The 24,494-nt window shown below is 35.6% G+C and overlaps 1 protein-coding gene across 1 annotated transcript; it reads left to right on the forward strand.

Annotated features, from left to right (window-relative positions):
• Window positions 1-482: 482 nt before the first annotated feature.
• On the forward strand, window positions 483-4,383 carry AVPR1A (arginine vasopressin receptor 1A). Its single transcript, XM_037846610.1, has 2 exons — window positions 483-1,718; window positions 3,888-4,383. Exons 1-2 carry the CDS (start codon window positions 749-751, stop codon window positions 4,172-4,174), a joined length of 1,257 nt encoding a protein of 418 aa, XP_037702538.1. The 5' UTR covers window positions 483-748; the 3' UTR covers window positions 4,175-4,383.
• The last annotated feature ends 20,111 nt before the right edge of the window (window positions 4,384-24,494 follow it).

Raw genomic sequence — 24,494 nt, forward strand, 5'->3', positions numbered from 1 at the left:
GTTACCCAATTGTTACCTGGCAAAGAAGGGGATGACGCAATGCAAATCCTGGAGCAAATGTGCCCGGGGAATAAAATTAGCCAATTGGCTGCCTCGGGATGAGCCCGCTGCGGAAGAAGAAATCGAGACTGTGACGGTGCACCAAGTTTAGATGCGTGAGAGCGCACCTGTCCGCGGACGCGAGGTTTCTCAGTACAGTACCATATTTAGCGCTTTTGTTGAAGAGATGGGGGGGTCAAAGTAGCCAGTGAGTAAACTGGTGAGCCCAGAAAAGTCTTGACACAGCTAGTTCACCAAGTTTTTGGAAGAGAAAGGGGGAGAGTGCTAGGGTCCCGCCCATTATGCTAAGCAATCGGCGAGTCTCCCAGTCCCTCCCTGCAGCAGTGATGAAAAGAGAACAAATCACCGACGTAAGGGGCTGGGGGGGAGGGGTGCGCACAAAACCTTGGGGAATTGAGAGGGGGAAGTAGGCACCAAGCAGTTTCCAGCTACAAGGGCGAGAGGAGCCCGTTCGGAGTCCGGTTGTTTTCAAGCGCTCGGAGCGCGGAATTGCTGTGAGACTGGCCCGCGCAGGAGGCGGAAAACTGATCAGTAGTGGGGCGGGACGTTGCGCCCTGAGACGCTTACAGCAGGTAGAGCCCAGCGGAGGGAGCCCCGAGCGCGGGAAGGAGAGGGCACTCAAGCTAGAAGCCCGCACCAGGGAGGCGTTAAGGGAGCGCCTTGTCGGCTGACGCACTGTGGGGACACCATGCATTTCGCCGAAGGCTCCGACACGGAGCGCGCTGGCAACTCCAGCCCGTGGTGGCCTCTGGCCGCCAGCGGCGCCAATGCGAGCCGGGAGGCCGAGGAGCTCGGGGAACCCAGCAGCCCCGAGCGAGACATGCGGAACGAGGAGCTGGCCAAGGTGGAGATAGCTCTCCTGGCCGTGACTTTCGTCGTGGCCGTGCTGGGCAATAGCACCGTGCTGCTGGCGTTGCACCGCACGCCGCGCAAGACATCCCGCATGCACCTCTTCATCCGCCACCTCAGCCTGGCCGACTTGGCCGTCGCCTTCTTCCAGGTGCTGCCTCAGCTGTGCTGGGACATCACCTACCGTTTCCGCGGGCCTGACGGGCTGTGCCGCGTGGTGAAGCACCTGCAAGTGTTCGGCATGTTCGCGTCGGCCTACATGCTTGTGGTCATGACGGCCGACCGCTATATCGCCGTGTGCCACCCGCTCAAGACGCTGCAGCAGCCGGCGCGCCGCTCCCGCCTCATGATAGCGGCCGCCTGGGCGCTGAGCTTCCTGCTGAGCACGCCGCAGTATTTCATTTTCTCCATGATCGAGGTGAACAATGTCACCAAGACTTACGACTGCTGGGCCACCTTCATCCAGCCCTGGGGGGTCCGCGCCTATGTGACCTGGATGACGGGTGGCATCTTTGTAGCGCCAGTGGTCATCCTGGGCACCTGCTACGGCTTCATCTGCTATCACATCTGGCGCAACATCCGCGGGAAGACAGCGTCGCACAAAGGCAACGGCACCGAGAGTGCGGGCGGCGCCTTCCACAAGGGGTTGCTGCTCACGCCTTGTGTCAGCAGCGTGAAGACCATTTCTCGTGCGAAGATCCGTACGGTGAAGATGACTTTCGTAATCGTGACAGCTTACATCGTCTGCTGGGCGCCTTTTTTCGTTGTCCAAATGTGGTCCGTCTGGGATGACAAGTTCGTCTGGGTCGGTAGGTGTCGGGACAATGGGGGAAAGTGCAGGGATGGGGTTGTGTGTGTAAATAAAAGAATGGGTTTTTCTTTAATAATATCCTCTAGGACAGTATTTCTTAAACTTCTACATGCACAAGGATCACCCTGGAAATAGTCAAATATGCAAATTCCTAGGACCTCCACTCCAAACAGTAGACTGGAATGCGGCCCAGGATTCTGCGTTTGTAGTGTGCAATGATCCTAAAACCACAAATCCAGAAACGATGCCCTGAAATCGGTCACACAATTATGACTTGACCAAATCACTAGCGATAGGCCATGTTAATATCCCCTTTTCCAGTCCGTTGGACCCAAGGAAATATTATTACTGTCACAACTGTGTTTTCCTAGAATTGTGAAAAGTATCACAATGAACATGTAAGTTTTGCAGAAACGTACCAAGGGTAAAATGTCTAAAGGGCAAGGGGAAAAGTGGACCTATTTTTCTCGAGAAAAGTGGAGGTTTCTTAAAAAAGAATTCTAATTTGTTATTTAGTAATGTTCCATTTCTCATCATAATCTTTTTTCTTTACACTCACTTTAACACTTTCTTTCCATTATTTCAAAACAAGATTATTGATAAACTCTAAATATGTTAGAGTAAGTCTTTAGTCTTCCAGCATTAATTGACCATACACCTCTCCACACCATTCATGCAGTAGTTTACTGAGAAGTTCCATACATCTACTAGATTGCTTGATGTTAATTCCTTCAAAACTAGAAAAACTGACTTCATGGGAATTTACCCCCCCCCCAAAAAAAGCATTCTTTAATATTGAATCTTGAAAAATTCTTCCTTTAAGTAAAATTAAACTTTTTCAGATCAAATGTATTACAGGAATGTTACAAAAACTATAGAAAGGAAATAGGTATTTGGGAGGGGCTGTTTCTTTTTATAATTTGGGATTGAGAATATATGTGATATACTTTTAAAGTTGTATTTGCAAATAAAAATAAGAGTGAATTTTTAAATTCTCACATGGCTATAAGATTTATTACAGATTACGAAAATAGAACATAAATGCTCTTGCTTTATTTTCGGTTTACCATTTCCTGTCTTGCTTGATTTTAGCAGCCTCTTAATATTGTCAACCAAATATTAAAAATCCAGTCTAATAATTGCTTGATCAGGATTTATACACAATTACTAAAAACTTCTTTACTTGTGCACGGGTATGTTGATGATTTTGCATTCTTTTTTAATACATACTTAGGCACTGATAATGATCATCTTCAATAGTCACATCTTAGCACAGAGTACAAAGAAATAACCTGTAATTTATTCTGTTATAACAAGAGCAGGAAGACCCAAGTTTATATTTAATAATCTAGGGGGAAGTCACTGTTTTCTGATTATTCTTATTTCTAGAAAAGTTATATTTTCAGTGCAATAGTTCCATTGTGAAAGGTTATAATATTTATGCAGTATGACCAGTGCTAATCAACATAAAAATATTTCGAAATCCTGTTGGAATTTTCTAATTCAGCTGTTCTTAATATAATTTAATTGTTAAAACCCACAATCAAAGATGGTTTTCTTTTTAAAGCCTACCAAAGTTCTAATTAATGAAAGAAAAACAGCTGAATTTCGTATCTTTCGGGGACCTATTTCAACTATCCCCTTGTGTATAGTTATCATTTTACAAGGAATGTTTTTAATATCAAAAATCTTAAACTACTAGGTATAGTTCAAAATGTTATACTTTTGCTTGAGTTTTCAGGATGAATATAATGTGTTTATAGACTCCTGAAATTTCAATGAAATTGTAGTCATTCAGTAAATGCTGTGTCCAAGGAATTATGCTACTTTTAATGTAAAGGATACAAAGATTTTTTTAAACAAGCTGTTTAATATTCTTAATCTGAGTATAACTTTCCCATGATTTTCATCTATTCTATTTAAATATTTAATAGGAGTTTTAAAAATATTTGAATTCCAAGACTTCTGGTTAGGAAAATGTTTTACTTCCAAGCCAACTTGTACACACCATCCATTTCCTTAATCAGTAAACAAAACAGTTCATTTTCTCTACTAAACCACAATTTTTTTCCTCTTTCATCAGTCACTAGAAAAAATGAGTTTAGCCATTGCTCAGTTACTTGAAATTGACTATTTAAATAAATCCTCCCTTATGTTTTTCATACAGATTCGGAAAACCCTGCCATCACCATCACTGCATTGTTGGCTTCCTTGAATAGTTGCTGCAATCCCTGGATATACATGTTTTTTAGTGGCCATCTCCTGCAAGACTGTGTCCAAAGTTTTCCATGCTGCCGAAACATGAAGCAAAATTTCAACAAAGAAGATTCTGACAGCATGAGCAGGAGACAGACTTCTTACACTAACAACCGCAGCCCGACAAACAGTTTGGGTACCTGGAAGGACTCTCCTAAATCCTCCAAGTCCATCAAATTCATTCCTGTTTCAACTTGAGCCCCACGTTCGTGCAGCCAGACTTCTGTAACTGACTTTTTGACCCATTAGCTGAATGCAGCTAGAAATTATGAGGAAAAATGAACTTATATAAGCATAAATTAACCCACTGTGCACAAGACTTTCCAGATGCATTTACATGTGGCTATGATCAAGAACTATGAATTATTTTATACAAATTGTTCATGAAAACACACTACAATAAAATTTACAAGCCTAATTCCTAGAAATATAACAGAAGTTATTTTTCTAAAAGGAAAATCCCAACCACCCTTGGCTTTATATTTTGTTGTTGGTTTCTTTTTTTCTATTCTTTTTTTTTTTAATTGTTATTTTTATATTGACATGACTAAGGCTTGTCTGATTTAAAGTCATATAATGTAGGGACACCATTACTGGACAAAGCCCATTGTTAGCTTTAGTGTTTGAAAGGAATTAGGAGAGACTTCAGAGAAATTATATTTGTAGACAAAAAAGTCAAGTGATGCACCCGAAAAGGCAGTCTCAACTACTGGCCTTGAAGAAGAAATGAGTGCCTACAGCATGTTGAGCAGGAGGTGTCCCATTCAGAGTAAAAAGGGGAAAGTTCTCTTAGAAGCTATAAATCATCCTAAATTTTTAAAACAGTTAACTTCTTTAGAACTGGAAGTGCCCGCCTTTAGTACCTCGTGTTTTATTAGCTATGAAAGTATCATTACTAATATGCTGAAATTAGAGAAAATGCTGACACCTGGCTAAATCTTTTGCTTCCCACCATAAGGACATTTTCAAGTCTACTTTGTATGAGGAGGAATGCCCTTTTTTTTTTTAGAAGCTCAACAAAGACTAACCTAAGGTACTCTGTAGACTCTCTCAACATCTTAAACCAGTGTTATAAGGTAGCCTCTGCTATATTGAATATTAACACAGTCCAGATTCATAGATAGAGAATCTCCTAAAGAATGACTCAGAATATAGAATCTCGCCCCGCCCCATTGTTTAAAATGTCCTTGGTCTTTACTTTTGATCTCTCACCTGTCTAACAGTTTCATAGAGGGGAGTAGTGCGGATAGAAAGGAAAAACTGCTCTAACCTTCGTCTGAACTCCACCATTATTAAATGCATGATTTTGAGCTAGTTACTTAAAAACATAAAGCTTTGGTGTCCTTGATTACAGAAAAGAATTGATAAAATCTACTCATGGTATTGTTGTGAGGACTAAATGAAATTAAGTGTGTGACTTGTGAAAAAAGCTTCATAAACTATAAAGTGCTGGATATATGCGGGTAGTTGCTTTTATTATAGTCTTGGAATTTTCAGAATTGCAGTGTTCTTTCCTGTTTGTTTTTCATTAATCAGAACTGGTCGGCTTCACGTCTGGGATATAAAATCCTAAAATTTAAATGTAGCTCTGCTGATTCATTGGAAAGCACTGCCAGCGGCCACTTAGCCTGACTTCTTCCCAACTAAAGTTTTCTAATTTAAAAAGAGAATTTGCTTCCCTTAGAATGCAGGTAAATCGAAGTCAGCCGAGAATTATTAATTTCAATCATATCTAAACAGACAAATAAAGACTACTTTGCTGTTATGCCTTTTTCATTAACGGATCTCCATGGGTTTTTTCCAAGATACTTTGTTTGGCTCTTTCTCCTCCTTAGACACCAAGCAATAATTTCAGAATACATCATAAATATTTTGCCTGTCTTAGAGGAAGTAATTCTTGCTTTTAATATTATTATTGCACTTGTCTTGGCATTAAATATGAGGAAAGGTGTTTTGTTTTGTTTTTTTCCTTTATAGATAAGAGAATGAGGACTAGATGGCACTGGAGAACTGGAACCATTAACTTCCCTCCTCTTCATTCCTCTGCCTTTCCAAATTCTAAGCTCTTTTACTCCCTGGATTGAGATATCCTAAAAATGTTTGTAAAGTTTTTGTAAAGATTAAGCATTTAGGTTTTAGAACTCTGCTTTCTAAAAAATAACTAGTATTTCTCTAAAAAGGGACTGACCATTATGAGTCAACACCTAAATTAATCAATTCATTATCTGAGTTGTGGCAGCATCTCCATAACCTCACCCTCTGAAATGCCATACACCCTTATGACAAATTCTTTTTGCTATTTCAGCAATTGAAGCCCTTTTGTTGGGGTCAAAGATGTGCCCACTTTTTTTCTAAGTCCAATCCTAAAAATATAAACTCATCATTCTTGGATAGATTCTGCTTTAAGATGTTGACATGTACCACCAAGTAGAACAATTCAATTTAATCTTATTCTGGGAATATCCACCAAATTAGGTGCATAACAGCCTACCCAATTGTGTTCTCCTTTAGAGAGCATCAAGAGACGAAATAATAGACAAAGAGCTAGAAAAAAGGGAAAGGATCTGGGTGACAGTTCTGTACTAGGCAAGCAAGTGATCTTATTCTCTGTGGTTTTCGCTGAGAAGCTTAACCTATCAAGTTGCTCAACTTTTACCCAGAATTGGCACCCATATATAGCAAAACTACTCAAAATTGGAAGAGTCCTTCCTGTCTGTATAAGAAAAATGGAAACTGTAAATGGTAAGGAGGAAAAATGTGTTGGGAAGGGAAGATTTCCTTTACCTGAGCAAGGAGAAGCCCTGAAATATTATGCCAAATCAAGGGTTTCAGTCAAGAGCAAATGTGTTGCATTACTGATTTTATTTTGCAGGATCATCTGTGGGAAGAAACCTTGAAGCACACAATATTAATGCATCTATGTGGGTATGGGGAATGTGACTGATAAGCAATTCACCGGCATGGAGAAACTGGTGGCATTATCTACTTAGCATTTAATAAATATGAATTGATGATGTAAATGAAGCCTTTTCAAGTATGGAGTAAAGGATTTCTGGGTAAATTTGGGAGCATGTCTTTTTAAAGTGTAAAATGATTGGACTTTTATATTGAAATTTTATTTGGAACAAAACTGTGAAGGAAATTAGTGAAATTCTTTGGTCAGTTATATACTTGTCCTACAAAGAGAATTTCCATCATCATCATCATCATCATCACCATTACCATCATCAAAGTCCTATGCTATGATTAAGGAAAAGATATGGTTTTAAAGAGGAAAAATAAAATGGTTTTAATAATATGCAACTCCCAAACTCTTTCCTAGAATAGACAACCATTGATAATTAAGAAGTACAACTTTAAATCTGGGATTGCACAAAGTTAACCAATTAGGTTAAAGTGTTATGTTTTCAGACTCTAAAAGACCAACATTTTTATTACTTAATTGGACACTCACAGCTTTAACATAGGGCCTTGGAGGTTGTCTCTACCACAAAAGCACAGTTAGAATCTATCTGGGGAGAAACTGATCCAAATTCATCAGACCAAATATCATAGATGAGGATCCTTTAACCCATGTCAAGTGAGCCCTTATGGATTTTCATAGCAGAGGCAACAGCTCTATTTAGGACAGGACCATCTTGCATGCTATTCCTGGAGGTACAGAAGTAGCCACTGTATCCCTTGCTGACCCCTCTCTGTGACCCTTTTAGTACCACTCAGTGCCATTGGCAACACTTGGAATCATGAGTAACCTAGGACAACAAATAATAGACAACGAATCTTGATTATAATTTAACCTTACCCAATTTGAACATAAATTTAAGGAATGTTCAGATCAAGGGTCCCCAAGACAGCCTTATCAGGTTGAATCACATAAATTGTGTGACTCCATTACACACATAGGCATTTTAAGAGCATTAAAGGGGATTATTTTTCTTCTGTTTTATATATAATCACATCTTTTTATATTGATTTGCATTCCAAATAGAAATTAAAACAAAGTATTGTAGAGTGAATTAAGTATTTTCGTGTTTCAGGGTCAAATTAGCAAATATACAAAAGGAAATCTGATAGAGATAACAAAATAAATAAATATTAATAATATAAAATAAGCATTTCCATATATGAAGGTAGTCGTCTTTGTATCATCGGATTTCTGACTTAAGTCAAGTCTGTGATGATTTGCCATATTATTGTGTCTTTATTAAGGATTAATGTTATATATTTAATATTCTCCTATCTTCAGAACTAAAAATGTCCCATATCCCCTAGCTTATCATGCTATATGGGAGAATTTCAGTGGGTTTTCTTCAGCCAAGAATTAAATTGATGTCAAAATGTTTTGTGAATTTATCCAATATTTGATCCTATACAAGTGGCTAAAAATGACTTGTGATATTATATTGAAATAATGTTGTATTTGTTCCTCAATTTTCTTTGTTGGCTTGTTTTGATTAATAAAAATAAATTTTGGATTTGTTTGAAATAATTCTATTACAATCTGGTTTAATGATATACATTTCAAGTTATTGTGCTGATTTTGAAAAAACAAAGACCTATTTTACAACTGGTAGCTGTAAACATTTTGAGCCCAAAATCTTCATGTTTAAACTATTCAACTATAGTAAGAACAGGCGAAACTTTATAACTGCCTTTTCAATAAATTACAATTAAGAATGCAAACAATTTTGTAATAATTTATATTAGAACAACCAAATAATTGAGTCAATTCCAGCCTAAAAATGTCATTTCTGTTCATTTGTTTCTAAAGTTCTTCAGCTAACAAGTTGGTGAGATTGATTTCTGGGGCCCAAAGATCATTACCATTTCCATTTAATTGTCTTTAAAATTGAAATTCTTTTCCCTGTAGGCTAATAAGTTCAAATCATATTAACTTTCAATTTATGTTGTAACATTTTTTTCCCTTTACATGTCAAACCCTAATAGAATGGAATAAAAGACTTATTTGGGGTTTGGTTTAAATTCTAGAAGCAGTAAATGCCCAGAATGGAGAAAAGGGAATTTGAAGTCTCTATTTAAAAATATCACTGCCAATATAAAAATCATTCTTATTTTAAAAGATTTATAAACATCTAAGAATTAACAGGATTTCTACTGAAGCATATTTTCACAAACTCAAATGAGAGCTCTGATACATACCAGAAGAGTCTCATAAAGAAACAAGCAAGTGCAAAATGTATTCATTCATTCATTATCCATCTCTACCCCTTTTCAATTTCTAGAGTTAAGTGTTTCTTTCTTTCTGCTCTTCAGATACCTTCTACACACATCCACTGTGACATGATTTGTGATATTGGTTTATTTGTCTGACTTCACCAAGATTATCGTATCATATTTACCTTAAAAATGAGGAATGTGTGCTCTTCATCTTTGCATCCTCAGTACCTGGCATATAGTAAATGCTCAACTAATGGAATTAATGTAGTTATTCTAAATACATACACATAGGGTAATCCATATGTGGTATTATGAGATACTGTGACTATTTAAAACTAACAATCTTTAATTTCATGAAAGAGCACTGTGTAGTGAATAAAAGCGCATGGGGAATCAAAAGCCCCAGTTTTTCCACCATCTATAGTGAATGATCTCAGAAAATTCACTTTGATGGATCTGGAACCCTAAGTAGTATCAACTTGGTTGAAAAAAAAATGGGTTTACAGATTCAAGCTCAAACTGAATCTTAATAGAAAGCTTTGTCCATAAGCACAATCCAGTAGAAATTCAGCATAACTTAAATCAAAATGTATATTTATTCCCCCAAAATCTTAGCCTTTATGGTTCACCAAAGTGCCCATGCTTTGGCCCACAACCACATCCCATAGTTTGTGTTACCCAAGTTTCTACCAACCTTTACTTTTCTGTGCTCACTCTTTCCTTAAATATCCAAATTAAGTCGGTTTAGCTTTATCTCATGTATTATGCAAAATCTTTGTCTATCCCTAGATCTACAAGGATCCCTGGGGAATATTCTGAATCCCTGCTTTTGCTGAATTCTCAATCCTTCAATTCATTAGATTACTTCTCATAACTTATTTTTCTTTACCTGTCTCCCCTACCCACTTTTTTCCAACAACTCTACAAACACTAAGCTGCCCTGTGTAGTAGGCGTCACCCAAAGGTTAAGGGGTAATGGGAGTATTGGATTACAACTCAATAAGAGACAATGATTCATATGCATTGTCCTAAAGCTCGATGACATCCCTTCTTGGGAGAATTTGTCTCTGATCTTCTTTCTCTTTCAGGGCCTTGCCGGCTGCCATCTTGGTCAGGCCTCCTTTCTTTACCAACCCCCAAAACCCTTGCTTTTCCAACTGGCAGAAATTAACAATTCTTCATCTTTATTATATAGAAATTTTATTTGTCTATAACTCTCTCACTTAGACCATGCCCTTCAAAACTACACATTGTCTTTATGGGGTTTCTTCCAAGCAGTTGGAACATTTCTTGTTCCAAAAGAAATGTTGTCTTTATCCCAGGTCAGACAGCTCAAAGTGCAATGAGTTTTTAAAATAACCTTTTCCACATTTCTTCTATACTAGTTGTGAAACACAAATAGGATACCCAAATGACATAAAATTTGCCTTTTATGCATCTGTGTAACTCTCACACAACTGATATCTCTGCATGTCAGATTTCCATGGATGCACAGTGATAAGATTGTCTCAAAACACTCTATCAGATGTCCATCCCATAATTGTCTTAGCTGGAGCCCAACCTGGGGTGACTAGCTTTTCTATTCCTTCTTGATTATTGTATTTATTCTTTTTGTTCATGTGCAAATTCTTTTCCACAGAAATTAAGCAATCAAGTTCATAGGATAATTTCTTGTATTTTAATCTCCACTCTGTCCTTAATGTCCAGGTCTAGATCCTATTAACTATTTAATATTTTATGGTATTACAGTATCTGATAAGACAGACTTATGTATTGCTCCATGTTAACTATTTAATATTTTATTGCATTACAGTATCTGATGAGACAGACTCAACAAGGCTGAGCTCAATCAAAATAAAGAATAAAATATCTGCTCTACTGTTCTTTAACCTGGGCCCAGATGCTAGAGGCAGTACAGCCCTCTCCTCTTTCTCTTTTTCCTGCTCTTTATACCAACTTTAAAGCATCCTCCATTTACTAGGCCCCATCTTCCAGCTGTGGCTCAATTTTTAGGTAATAACACCAAGTTGTTCAAAGCAATAGGGCTCTTCACCAATCTGAATGCGATTACTGCCTCTTGCTCCTTGAGACCTGTAGTTTGTCAGTGAGAAATCCAGGGCCCAACCCAGGCCCAGAAAATGCAAGAAGTGTTTACTCTTGAAAGGAAAAGAACAGCCTATAAACAGTGAGAACCTTTAAAAACACAAAAAATCTAACAACTATGTTTAGAGATAACAAAGACTTTAGATGAAATCTTTATCAACCTCCAATTTTTCAAATAACCAGAATATAAAATGTGAGCATATTTCAACCGATAATTACCCTCCAATTGTTTCATTTTGTAGAAACATCATTTGCTATAGCATCCAAATAATCTGCCCATTTCCAACACAAAACAGTGCAAGTAATTGTTAAAAGGGTATGGGATGGAAACAGTGGTCCTAATGACAAAGATAGAAGTGAGAAATGTCATTTGAAGTTTTTGTAAATATACATATAAGCCTTTTTTTGTTATTTCTACTTTAAGTTATAATTTATCTGGTGATGAATTCTGGGGGCAGCTCAATAAGATGGTTACAGTTTAAAGGAATATAAAAGTCAGCCTCCAAGGATTTTTTAAATGGCTTACCTGTCTAAGCCAAACTGGTAATTTCCTTAAGCAAATACTTATAATGTTCAACAAAGAAAGGGTAAATGTTGGGGAAATCTTTGGTATGTAAAAAAGACTGACTTCCTATATTTCTGTAGTTGAGTGGTTTTGAACTAATGTCTTGTTACTGTCCTAGATTCTGAGTGCATAGAAGATGCCTAGAAAGGATTTGATAAAATAAAACACTAATTGTGGCATCAAATGATTTCTATGGTGCCAAAACTTTTCTAAGTACTTATAAAATATTAATTCATTTAATCCTCACACACACAAAAAACATATAAGGTAGAAACTATCATCACCTGCATTTTATAAAAGAGGGAAGTGAACCATAGTGAGTAGAAAAACCCACCTAAGTTTACACTACTAGGAAGATCAGAGCCAGGATTTGAACTAATCAATGAGGCTCCAGAGACTTCACCTGTAGCACTACAATATTGTGTCTCTCACTTTGTAATTAGAGATAGTCTGGTTATCATCAAGAATAATAAGAATTTCTATTATTCATTATATTATATTCATTATAGTATATAATATTCATTATATTCATATATTATTCATTATATTCATTATATATTATTCATTATATTCATTATATTATATTATATTCATTATATTCATATATTATATTCATTTCTATTATTCATTATTCTATTTATGTTCAAAAATTTTCAAAAAGCAATAAAATATCAACTAGAAACAAAAGGTACAAATATGAAGGATATAAAATTATCATAATTTGTAGATGATATAATTATGTAGTATAAAAACTCAAAGTAATCCATTGCAAAGATGTTAAAATTAATAAAAGATAACCAGACAAAAATAAAGAGCATTTATTTATCCTATCAGTGATCAGAAAGAAAATATACTGAAAGAAGAAATTACTTCACAATATGAACAAGAACATAAGCTAACTGGAAATAAACTTTATGAAATGTTGAAACCTATATGAATAAAATTATATCTTCATATAATATATATGAAGATATATAAAATAAGGCTTAAGTAAATGGACATAATATGTGTCTACACAGGAGGACTAAATATTTCTAAGATGTCAATTTTTCTTAAATTAATGAATAGCTTTAACACAATTCCACAACAAAAATATAACTGATAATTTTTTGAACCTTATTAAATGTTTGAGAGTTCATCTGGACACAACAGAATGTTAACGTGGTTATAGTATTCAGGCAGTGGAGAAGTAGAATAGGTGGGGTAAGGAAGAACAGGGAATTTACCTTTTTCCTATTTATACTACAATAAGGTTTCAAATTTTTTACATCATTACTTTCATAATTTAAAAGGTAACAAAGATGGAATTAAATAGAGTTCATCTAAAGAGTAATTTGGCAAGAATGAATGATCATTAAAAGGAAGGAATACCAGCCTTCCCATGTAAAACCATATTTCAAGTCTACTGGCACAGAAATAGACAAATTGATGAAGAAGAATAGATTGCCCATAAAGAGACTCTGTTTCATATTTCATAGGAGTATGACATGAGAAAAAGTAGGCCTGAGAAATCAACAAAGGAGAAAACCATGATTCAATAAATGGTGCTGATACAACTGATTAATAACTTCAACCAAAAAATCAAATTAGTTACTTCATTCCATGCTCCCATATTAAAATCACAAAGACTGAAGAGTTCAAGTGTATAAGAAGATAAATGTGAGCATTGCCAAAATTTTGGAGCGAGGAGAATCTGCATAGCCTAAAACTATGATGGGAAAACCACCAGATAAAAGAAGAGTAGATTTGGCCACAAAGAGCTCTAAGATTTTCCTTAGAAGTCTTTTTTTAGAAAATATAGCAAAAGTAAGGCATATTTAAGAATATTATGATCCCCAATTAACTTTCATGCCTGGAATTTTCCTAAACCACTCCTGAAATATGCTATCCAGGGAGACAGAGGTAAAACCAGAGATTATATGTAAGAATCAGAAAGACTACACAATATATATGGCCCACTGATCCACTCAGAATGAATATAAAACCAGAAAACATATAAATATACTGAGAATTAAAATGCTATATAAGGCTAAAAATAAGTTGCAAAAGAGATAAAGAATAACGGGTAATACAGATAAAGGTAAAAGCACCTTTCCACAACCAAGTACACCAACCAAGTACCACAACCAAGTACACCTGACAAAGCTCCAATGATTCTTGGACCTGACTGGAATGCTGATACATTTTTTTTCCTGTGACCTCATGGGTTAATTGGTTAAAAGGTACAGAACATATTGGTATCTAGATAAACTACTTTCCAAACCCTGAAAAGAAATTTTACTTTTAGGCAGCCTATAAAATTTTCTTTTTTTGTGTAAGTTTTCCTCCTCACAGTAAAAGTCACACATCTTCTGTTAAATCCATATCTAAAACTATATTTATCCATCTCCATCCTCCAAATTTTATTGGCTATGAAGATGAACTGTAAACCAAATGACAGCCTTTCATTAAAAGGTATTTCAAGCATATCCATGAAATTAAAGTCACAAGTGTCAAACCTCATTTAAAACTAAGATCTAATTACCTTGCTTGAAAACATTTGTTCTGGCAAAATAACCTTTTCCTTTCCACTTGTTTTCTACATGATGCACAATGAGAAAAATTTTTCTATGACTTCAGCATCTTCTAAATAGTGTGCATATGAAGACAATGCATAAAATAGAATTCAAAATGCAGTTGGGACTTTTTAATTTGAGGGCATTTGAACATATACTGCAGGTATCTTAACACAATGTTTTAAAATTCACTTGAACTTTTCCTTTGAATAATGGAGATTCCCCCCCTAAAAATCTGGATCTAAACACAATCATGTAAAGCTCCTTCAAAATTCAGTTACCTCTGAGAAAAAAAAAAAAAAAATCCAGAAGGCCCTTGTCCATAACCTTTGACATACATTCCCAGTTCCTAGGTCTGGGTTTCCGCTTCCATAAATGATTTGTGTCCGTTCCCTGCTCGGTCTAGAGCCCTGCTCTAAAACCTTAGTCTGCTGGCCTGCAGTCTAATACCCAACCAAACATTCCCTACCCTCTCACTGAACCCTGCTTCTTCTACCCCTATCTGGGGCAGGTGTCCTCTCCAAACCATCATCAGGAATTGCGGTGCAGGCAGTTATCTAATTCTTGGTAACGTCTGCCCAGTGACCCCTTCACAGAACCTCACCTGCCAGTTCTGATTCCTTGGCCATTGATGGGTTCCATCACAGACCAAGCACAAATGTGACATATCCCCACTGATGCTGTGATTTGGGTTATACCCCAATGGGGTTCAGACCTCCTCCATCCAGGCTATTTCTCCTGCCTGTATCCATATTCAGTAGCATAATCTGATACTGAAATTTTATGTTGTTTTGAGATTTTTCTATTCACAAATCTGTCTCGCCATTAGACCAGTAGTTCCCGACACATTAGGATCACCTGGGAAGCTTATAAAAAGTAATGTACCCTATACCAAACCAAAATCAAATCAGAATCTTAGAGGGAGGGTCTGAGTACTGATATTTTTCTAAATGCTTCCCAGGTAATTTAAATATACAACCAGAGTGAAACAACTGCACCAGGCTTTGAGAACCCCCAAGAACTGGGGAACTCTTACAGTCTCCATTTATTAAGCACTTCTAGCTCCTCGAACTGGGCACTTACATATATTATCTTATTCATTCCACGTAAGTAAAGTTATGGAACAGGTATTGGTACCTCCATTTTACAAATATGGAAAGTAATTTACCTTCGATTACACATTTTTTAGGTTTTGGAGCCAGGATATGACCTCAATACTTGGAAGATAGAATCAATAACTATTTGTTGATTGAAAGAATATGTGAATGAATGAATGCCTCCAAATCTCCTGTAGCACAGCATTCTGCCTCTCCAATATGCATATTCTTGGAGCACTCAACTTTTGTAAAGCCTAAAACAGGTTCTCAATAATGATTTTGAATAAATGAATCAATAAATTAATAGATTGATTAATAAGCAAATAGATAATAGATGATCAAATGAGTATGTGGGACTCTTCCCCACTCCAACCTTCCATTGTGGAGAAATCAGAATGATATTCTTATCTTCACATAGCATGATCTGACTGGGAGGTGACTTCAATGGTGTTTTGAAATTTTCTTTGATGTACTGAAATGTTGAATTTCCAGAATGTTGAAATTAGAAACGTGGCTTCACATCCTCATCTCCTCCCCGATGCCTGCTTTTCATTTTTCTAAGCCCCCCAAAAACTCAAGTTGGCTCTCGGTTCAGGTAGCTTTCATCAGCACTTCCCAACACTGCTACTCTGCTGCCTCAAACTTTGTTGCTTCCCCACTTCTAAATGGATTGATCAGAGACTAAATATTTCCACACAACACAGTGGCTATTTGTGGAGAAAGTTACTTGGTTGTACCCAGACTGCTGACTCAGGACCCCAACTCCAAAGCTTCATATCCCTTGGTTATATACCTAAGCAGTGGGATTAACAGTTCATACTATAGATGTGTGTTTGGCTTTATTAAATACTGTCATACAGTTTTCCAAAGAGACCATACTAATTTATGCTCCTACCAGCAAGTATGGCAATTCCAGTTGTTCTACATCCTCTCTAACACTTGGTATTGTCAGTCTCTCTTTTTAAAATTTTATCTTCTCCATTGGGAGTGTAGTAGGATCTCATTATGGTTTTGATTTAGATTTAGAGACTGAGAACTTTTTCACATACTCACTGGCCACGTGAATAAGCTATTTGTGAAGTGATTGTAAAGGATTTCAGCCACGTTTACTTGGATTATCTGTCTTTTTCTAATTAAGTTGTTGGAGTATAAGGAGCTACTTTAATATTCAAAATATGAGTCTTTCAATAATGTACATATTGCAAAGATCTTCCTGCTGTGGCTTGCATTTTCCCTCTCTCAATATTTGATAAAAGTTCTAGATTTTAATAAAGTCCAATTAATCTTTCTTTTCCCTTATGGTTAGTGCTTTTTGTTTTTTTGTATTCTATTTAAAAGATCTTTGTATACCCCAAGGTCATGAAGATATTTTCCTCACCTTTTTTATCTGAAAGGTTGATTGTTTTACATTTTACTTTTAGGTCTACAAGCCATCTGGAATGAATTCTTACATGAAGTGTGAGATTTAATTCTTAATTTATGGATATGGCATTGACACAGCACCATTTATTGAAAACAATATTCCTCCCCACCCAGCCACGCAATGCAGTGAAAACCTTTTCATAATCAGGTACCACGTGTGTGAGTCTGATTCTGAGTTTTCAATTCTGTTCCATTGTACTATTAGTCCATATGCACCAAACCATACTGTCTTAATTATTATAATTCTGTAACAGACCTTAATATCTGATGGTGTAATTTCTCCAATTTTGTTCTTTTCAATATTATCTTGGCTACTCTTGGCATTTTACATTTTCATATATATTTTATAATCAGCTTGTCAATCTCCATGTTATTAAATGGAGGCTGGGACTTCATTTGCAATTGCATTGACTCTACAAATCAATTTGGAGGGGAACTGATATTACTGGACTCACTTTGCTAATATTCTTACCATAATATTCAGACATTTTTACATCTATGTTTATGAGAAAAAAAGTATTACCTCAATTTCTAGTCTTGAAGAGTTTGTAAAATTGGTATGATTTCTTCCCTAAGTGTCTGGAAATATTCACTGGGGAATGGTTTCTGTCACAAGCGTGCAAGTGTGTAGGAAGGTATTTTAATGGATTCAATGTTTTAATAGATAATCAACTAATCATATTTTTCTATTTCTTATGTCAATGTTGACAAGCTGGAGTTTTAAAAAAATTTTTCTATTTCATCTAAATTCTCAAATTTATAAGTATAAAATTATTTATGTTCTCTTATTTTGATGTCAGTCTGTTAAAGTTGAAGCAATGTACTTTTTCATTTATGTTTTCTTTTTTCTTTTTATTAGTCCTATCTGGGATTTATAAGTTGATTAATTTTGTTTACAAAACAACTTTTGCCTTTTTTATTTTCTCTACTGTATGTTTGTTTTATATTCTATTTATTTTTCTTCTTACATTATCTTTTTCTTCTGTTTTCCTTAGACTTGACATTTATTCTTTTTCTAGCTTTTTGCCAGGGAAGAATAAATCATTGATTTTTACCCTTTATTAACTAAAATTTACATTTAGGGCTATACTTTTATCTTCTAAACACAGGCAGTTTGGGCAGCATCTCAGAAGTTTTGGTATATCACAACTTGATTATCATTTCAAAACATTTTTAAAATTTATATTTTGGTGTCATCCTTGACCTAGGAATTATTTAGAATTATTTTATTAAATTTCCAGGAAGTTGAAGTTTTTCTAGTTATCTTTCTGTTATTGATTTTAGTTTCATTCCAAAGTAAAGAATATACTCTGGATGATTTCAAACAAATGTTCCCATTTCAATTCTCAGGGTCCTATTCTTTCCAAATTAATGCCATAAAACTGGACAAAGTATGTGAAATAACTGTTTTTAGACACTGTACAACAAGCAATTGCTGTATTGGACTCTTGATCCATGGGAGAAGGGAAATAAATGAGATGAGACATATGCTTGTTCCAGCTTTAGCCTGAAGGCACATTTGAAATACAGTGCATAAAAGAGGATCTCAAACAAATAATAGAAGTTGTACTGAGTTGAGGAGACATGAATTAGAGGTCATGGAAGCTGAGGTGGCAGAGTTCTGGGATGGGTGCAGAAAAGAGCCCCAGAAAACTGCACAGAGTCCGTTGAGTCTTGGCTGAATACTAAGCTACAAATCACAGGATAAAAACCCCCAAGACCTGGCAAAGAATGGCTGGGAGTTGTAAGACACTTACCAGAGTTCATACAGAGTTGGGAGATGTTTAAATTCTGACAAGTCAAAGTGAGGATCCTTCACTGATCATCCAGGAATTCAGAAGATCCCAGAAAAGCAATAACTTGGGACTTGGGCAAAACTCTCCCTAGAATAATGGTTTTCTGGAACTACCCTAATAAAGCTTTAAAGTGAACCCTACAAGTGATTAAGCTGATCTACAAGTAATTTAACTCCCTGCCAGAACAAAGCCCAACACTCTTCCAATAAGACAACAATATCTAGACACTCAAACGTGTAGCATTCAGTGTCCAGCATTTGAAAATAAATTGTTACATGAACAAAGAAGATGTGACACAGAACCTGGAACAAAATAAATCAATATAAACAGACTCAGATATAACCAAGATGATAGAAAAAGCACAAATAGACATTAAAAAAGCAATAAAAAATATGGTCCAATATAGTCAAATATTTGAAGGAAAATACGAGCATTATGAGGAGAGAGATGGAAGCTATATTTTAAAAATGTAATTTCTAGAGATGAAAAATATAGTGAAATATAAGAAACCACAGGGGGAATTAGAAAACATTTTGAACTGAATGAAAATTGAGACACTATATTAAAATTTGTCAGAAGCATTTACAGCAAATGCTTAGAGAGATATGCTGTAAATTTTTATATTAGAAAATAAGTTAGGACTTAGATCACTGATCCAAGTTTCTATCATATGGGGCTAAGAGGAGAGTAAATTAAACCAAAGTCAATAGAAGAAAGATACAATTAATACAGAAACTAATAAAATTAAAAATGGGCAAGAAATAGAAAAAAATCAGTGAAGCCAAAAATAAAGAATTTATGAAAAAAATCAATAAAATGAGTAAAACTTTAGTAGACTAGTCAAGAAAAAGAAGGAAGACAAAACTTGCCAGATTAGTAAGGAAATAGGGGATATTTAAGCAGATGCAGATATTAAAACTATAATAATGGAATATTAAGTACAATTTTATGCCAAAAAAATCGACAACTTCAAGGAAAAGGACAAATTCTTTGAAAGACAATAATTTCCAAAACTAATTCAAATAGTCCTATGTCTATTAAATAAAGAAATTGAATATGTAATAAGCTTTCTAAGAACAACAACAAACAAAACAAAACAAAAACTCCAGAGCCAGAAAACTTCTCTATTGAACCTTATCAAACACTTCAGGAAGAAATAATACCAACTATAGAAAATGTTTTCCAGAAACAAGAGGAGGGAACATATCTCAACTCATTGTGAGGTCAGCATCACTTTGATACCAAATCCATAAAAAGACATTAAAAGAAAATAAAAATACGGAACAATACATTTCATGATTATAGATACAAAAATCTTTAACAAAATATTAGCAAATCAAATCTAGTAATAAATGTGTGTGTTTGTGTGTGCATGTGTATAGTATAATATATCATGATCTTTTGAAAATCAATAAATAAATTTACCATGTTAACAGAATTTTTAAAACCGTATGATCATCTCAATAAAGGCTGTAAAAGCATTTGACAAAATTCAGTACTCATGCAGAAAAAATACTCTCAGAAAACTAGAAAATAAAGGGAACTTTCTCGACTTGATAAAGGAAATCTACAAAAAACCTACAGCTAAAATCACACTTAAAGGTGAACAGCAGAATGCTCTCCTCTAAGATCAGGAACAAGGTAAAGATGTTCATTTTCACTACTTCCATTCAACATAAAACTGGAAGGTCCTCACCAATAAACAAGGTAAGAAAAATAAAAGCATACAGTTTGAAAGGAATAAGCAACACTATCTTTGTTCTCAAATGACATAATAATGTTCATAGAAAATTCTAAGGAAACTAAAAATCTACAACAGCTAATAAGTGAGTTTAGCAAGGTCACAAAATACAAGGTCAAAATACATAAATTATTTTTTTACATACCAGCAGCAACAATTGGAAATTGAAAAATAACTTTAACAATACTATTGAATTACATGAAACACTTATAAATAAATTTAATGGATTGTGTGCAAGACATTGCTGAGAAAAATTAAAGGTCTGAATAAACAGAGAGGTGTACTATGCTTATAGATCAATACACACAATATTTTTAAGATAATTCTACTCAAATTGACCTATGGATTCAAACAGCCTCAGTTAAAATTCCAGAAGGAATTTTTGAACAAAACGACACATTAATTCTAAGATTTATACAAAAATGCAAAGGCTCTATCTAGAGCAGCACTGTCCAATAGAAATTTCTGTGACAATGGAAACGTTCCATTCTGCGCTATCCAATAAAATTAGTCACTAGCCACCTGTAGCCACTGAGCACTTGAAATGTGGCTACTGCAATGAAGGAATTATTTTATTTTAATTAATATAAATTTAAATAGTCACATTATGCTGAGTAAAAGGAGCCAGACACAGAAGACTACACACTGTATGTTTCCATCTAAATGAAATTCCAGAACAGGCAAAGCTAGTGAAAAAAAAAGCATATCAATGGCTGCCTGTGACCACAGTTGGGGTTTATTACTGAAAAGGAGCATGAGGGAACTTTTCATGGTGCTCTTGATTGTATTACGCTGGTTTACATATGCATCAAAATTCATTCAATCTGTAAACTTAAAATAGTTGCGTTTTATTGATTATAAATTATAACTCAGCAAAGTGGTTTTCTTTTAAATTATGGGAAGGGTTAGAAGGATTGAGCTCCAGGATTGGCCTTCAGGAATGACTCCTAAAACAACACAATACGAAAGCTTGGTCAGAAAGCTTTAGAGAAGCAAAAGCGTCAGGAAGGAAAGGAATCAGGAGGCTGTGACTAGAGCTATTGACCAGAGGAACACATCATCTTGGTTGAGTTCTTGAAATCTGAGAAAAACCACAATGATTTAAAGCCATCCCACCCCTGGAAGATTTAACCATCTTCTCAACACTTATGAGCTTGTGATTGGACAATGGACTGCGGCTGCAGAAAAACTCAACTGTTCCCCACAGAGTACTTGTTGGTAGGAACAACCCAAGGAGCAGAAAGTTGGTCCCCATCTCACCTCTGCTTTCTAAATCTTGGGCAGATTTTTCTACAGGTGGAATCTAATGTGCAACTAGAATGTTAGCTACAGGAGAACCTTTAAAATGTAGTTTTTAGCTTTTCAAACACTGCAGTGCAAAAAGACACACTGGAAAGTTGAAGTGAAAGTTGACCATCCCAGCATGCAATATTTCCCCAACATATTTGACTATGATACCTTTCTTCAGAGCATGTCATGGTTCTAGCTTTTCATGGAATACACTTTTGGAAATTTATGCATTGCAACAAATGGCAAACAATCTGGAAGGGTATATATATAATCTTATCTCTAACTTACCTTACTAAACTAAATTTAAGTGTAAAATTGAAATTTTAAACTACAAGAAGAAAATACAGGTAAATAGTCATATTTTCAAAGGATAGATAATACTTTCCTAACATTTTACCACATTCAGGAATCATAAAGAAAACACTGATAAGTTTCACCATGTAACAATTTTAAACTTCCTTATGTTAACCCATAATAATTAGAGAAAAAATGACAAACTGGCATGATGTATTGGTTACATGATTGCCAAAATACTGGTATTTTTAATTTAAAGAGCTTTGTCAAATCCAGAAGGAAAAAGAAGAATGCCCCCATAGAAAACTGGCTAAAGGACATGAATAGGAAATTAATAAAAGAAAAGTATGTCCCTATGAAAATACTCAATTTCACTCATGAACAAATGAAAATTTTTAAATGACAAATCATCTTTCATGCTTCTAATGAGGAAAGGTTTAAAAAACATTAACATTAAGCATTGACAGGAAGTTAGAAAATATTTCATACTTAGCTAGCTAAATTGTAAATTGCTGCAAACTTTCTGGAAAATGATCCAGTGATATATCAAAAGTCTTAAAATGTGCACACTTTTGGAATGAAAAAAAGCATTGCTAAATTTTATACTAAAGGGTAATAATTAGAAAAGTGAGAAAAGAATTTTCATAGTAATCCTGTCTATAATAGCAAGAAATTAAATAGGTGACTAAATAAGTAAAATGAAAATTCATGCAATTAAATTTATATATATTAAAATTCATATTTTAGATGAATTAAGATCATAGAAAGATATTCACAATATATTCTTAAGTGAAAAAAACAGGCTGTAGAACTGCTTGTACACGCTGTTTGCCAAATATTGCAGTTTGACCCTGTCTAGTCACATGGTAGTATTGCACATCCTGGCTCTCATTATGGTTGGGTGGGGCTGTGTGACTACTTCTCTGCATGTGAGTGGAAGTGAGCTGCTTCTGGTTCAGAGCATTTAATTGCTAATATGAGATCCTGCAGAATTCTTTTATCTCTGCCACTGAAACTAGTAACATACCAGATAGTGACTTTTCTTGGTCCATCCAGAGTAATAATGTCAAAGATTTGAGAGCAGAGCATGAATCTATAAAAGAAATCCAGCAAAAAATAAACCTTAGTTGTCTTAAGTCACTGATATCTTGAGGTTGTTCGTTATCATCACATAATCTACCTTATGCTGCCTGATCCAGTATAACTCTATGTTTGAGTATCAAAGCAAACATGGGGAAATGTATGAAAAGATACACCACACTGTTTTTTAAGGTAGGATTCCAAGTGATTTAAATTAATTTCCCACTTTCTTATTTATACATTCTTTTTCAACAGTGATCATGAACTACTTTCTAAACAACAGTATACAAGAAAATGGTATTTGGCACTCTCTTTTCTGATAGGTGACATTTAAGTACCTCAGCATGTGACATATTCTTCTTTGAGCTCAGGTACAAGAAAAACTATCTTTCTGATGAATATTTCTTTTTCAACCCTCCTAGCTATATAACTCATTTATCCTTCTTTGCCTTTTCCACTTAGAAATTTAGAGCAAAATTTTCCATTCTACAGCTATACTTTTTTCGAAAGCTAGGATTAAAAATTTGTCAATATTTTTATCTTTTTCTCTATTTGTATATATTACTTCACTATAATCTTGTGAAAGGTATAGTCTTACTATATTAACTTTTTAATTTATTCCAAGCTACCATAAACCTCACTTTTTAAGTGTTCAATTAAAAACATATATCATAGGAGGCAGGGCAAGATGGGAGAGTGGTGAGGTGTACATTTTAGTTACTACTCCAGGGAAGTAGGTAGAAAGCCAGCTACTGCGTGGAACAGACACCGCAGAGCAATTTGACCTTGGGCATACTTCATACAACACTCATGAAAACATGGAACTGCTGAGTTCAGCGAAATCTGTAAGTTTCTGCAGCCAGGGGACCCGCGCTCCTCCCTGCCAGGCTCATTCCCGTGGGAGGAGGGGCTGTCAATGCTGGGAATGAGGACACAGAACTGCAGTGGCAGCTCTTATCGGAAACTCATTCTACTGATCCAAACTCCTATCATAGATAGACTGAGACCAGACACCGGAGAACCTGGGAGCAACCAGCCTGGCGGAGAGGAGATAGGGATAGCAAAAACAGCAAGAAAAACCCCAAAAATAAAAGTGGAAGCTTTTTGGAGTTCTAGTGAACATAGAAAGGGGAAGGGCAGAGCTCAGAGTCAGGGTTATATGCAAATCCAGAAAAAAACTGGTTTCTCTGCCTCCTGGACCTTTCCTTAATGGCCCTAATTGCTTTGTCTCTTAGCATTTCAATAACCTATTAGATATGCAAGGAGGGTCTGTTTTTTTTTTTTTTTTCATCTTTTTCTCTTTTTCTAAAACAATTACTGTAAGAAGCCCAATACGGAAAGCCTCAAAGACTTGCAATTTGGCCAGGTCGAGACAAGGGCAGAACTAAGAGAGCTCT

The sequence above is a fragment of the Choloepus didactylus genome, chromosome 8 (genome assembly GCF_015220235.1).
Source record: "Choloepus didactylus isolate mChoDid1 chromosome 8, mChoDid1.pri, whole genome shotgun sequence".
NCBI lineage: Eukaryota > Metazoa > Chordata > Mammalia > Pilosa > Megalonychidae > Choloepus > Choloepus didactylus.

Coding starts and splice junctions, on each gene's coding strand:
- AVPR1A (XM_037846610.1), top strand. CDS start 749: ATGCATTTCGCCGAAGGCTCCGACACGGAGCGCGCTGGCAACTCCAGC. Junction 1,719..3,887: donor TGACAAGTTCGTCTGGGTCG/GTAGGTGTCGGG, acceptor TTTTTCATACAG/ATTCGGAAAACCCTGCCATC.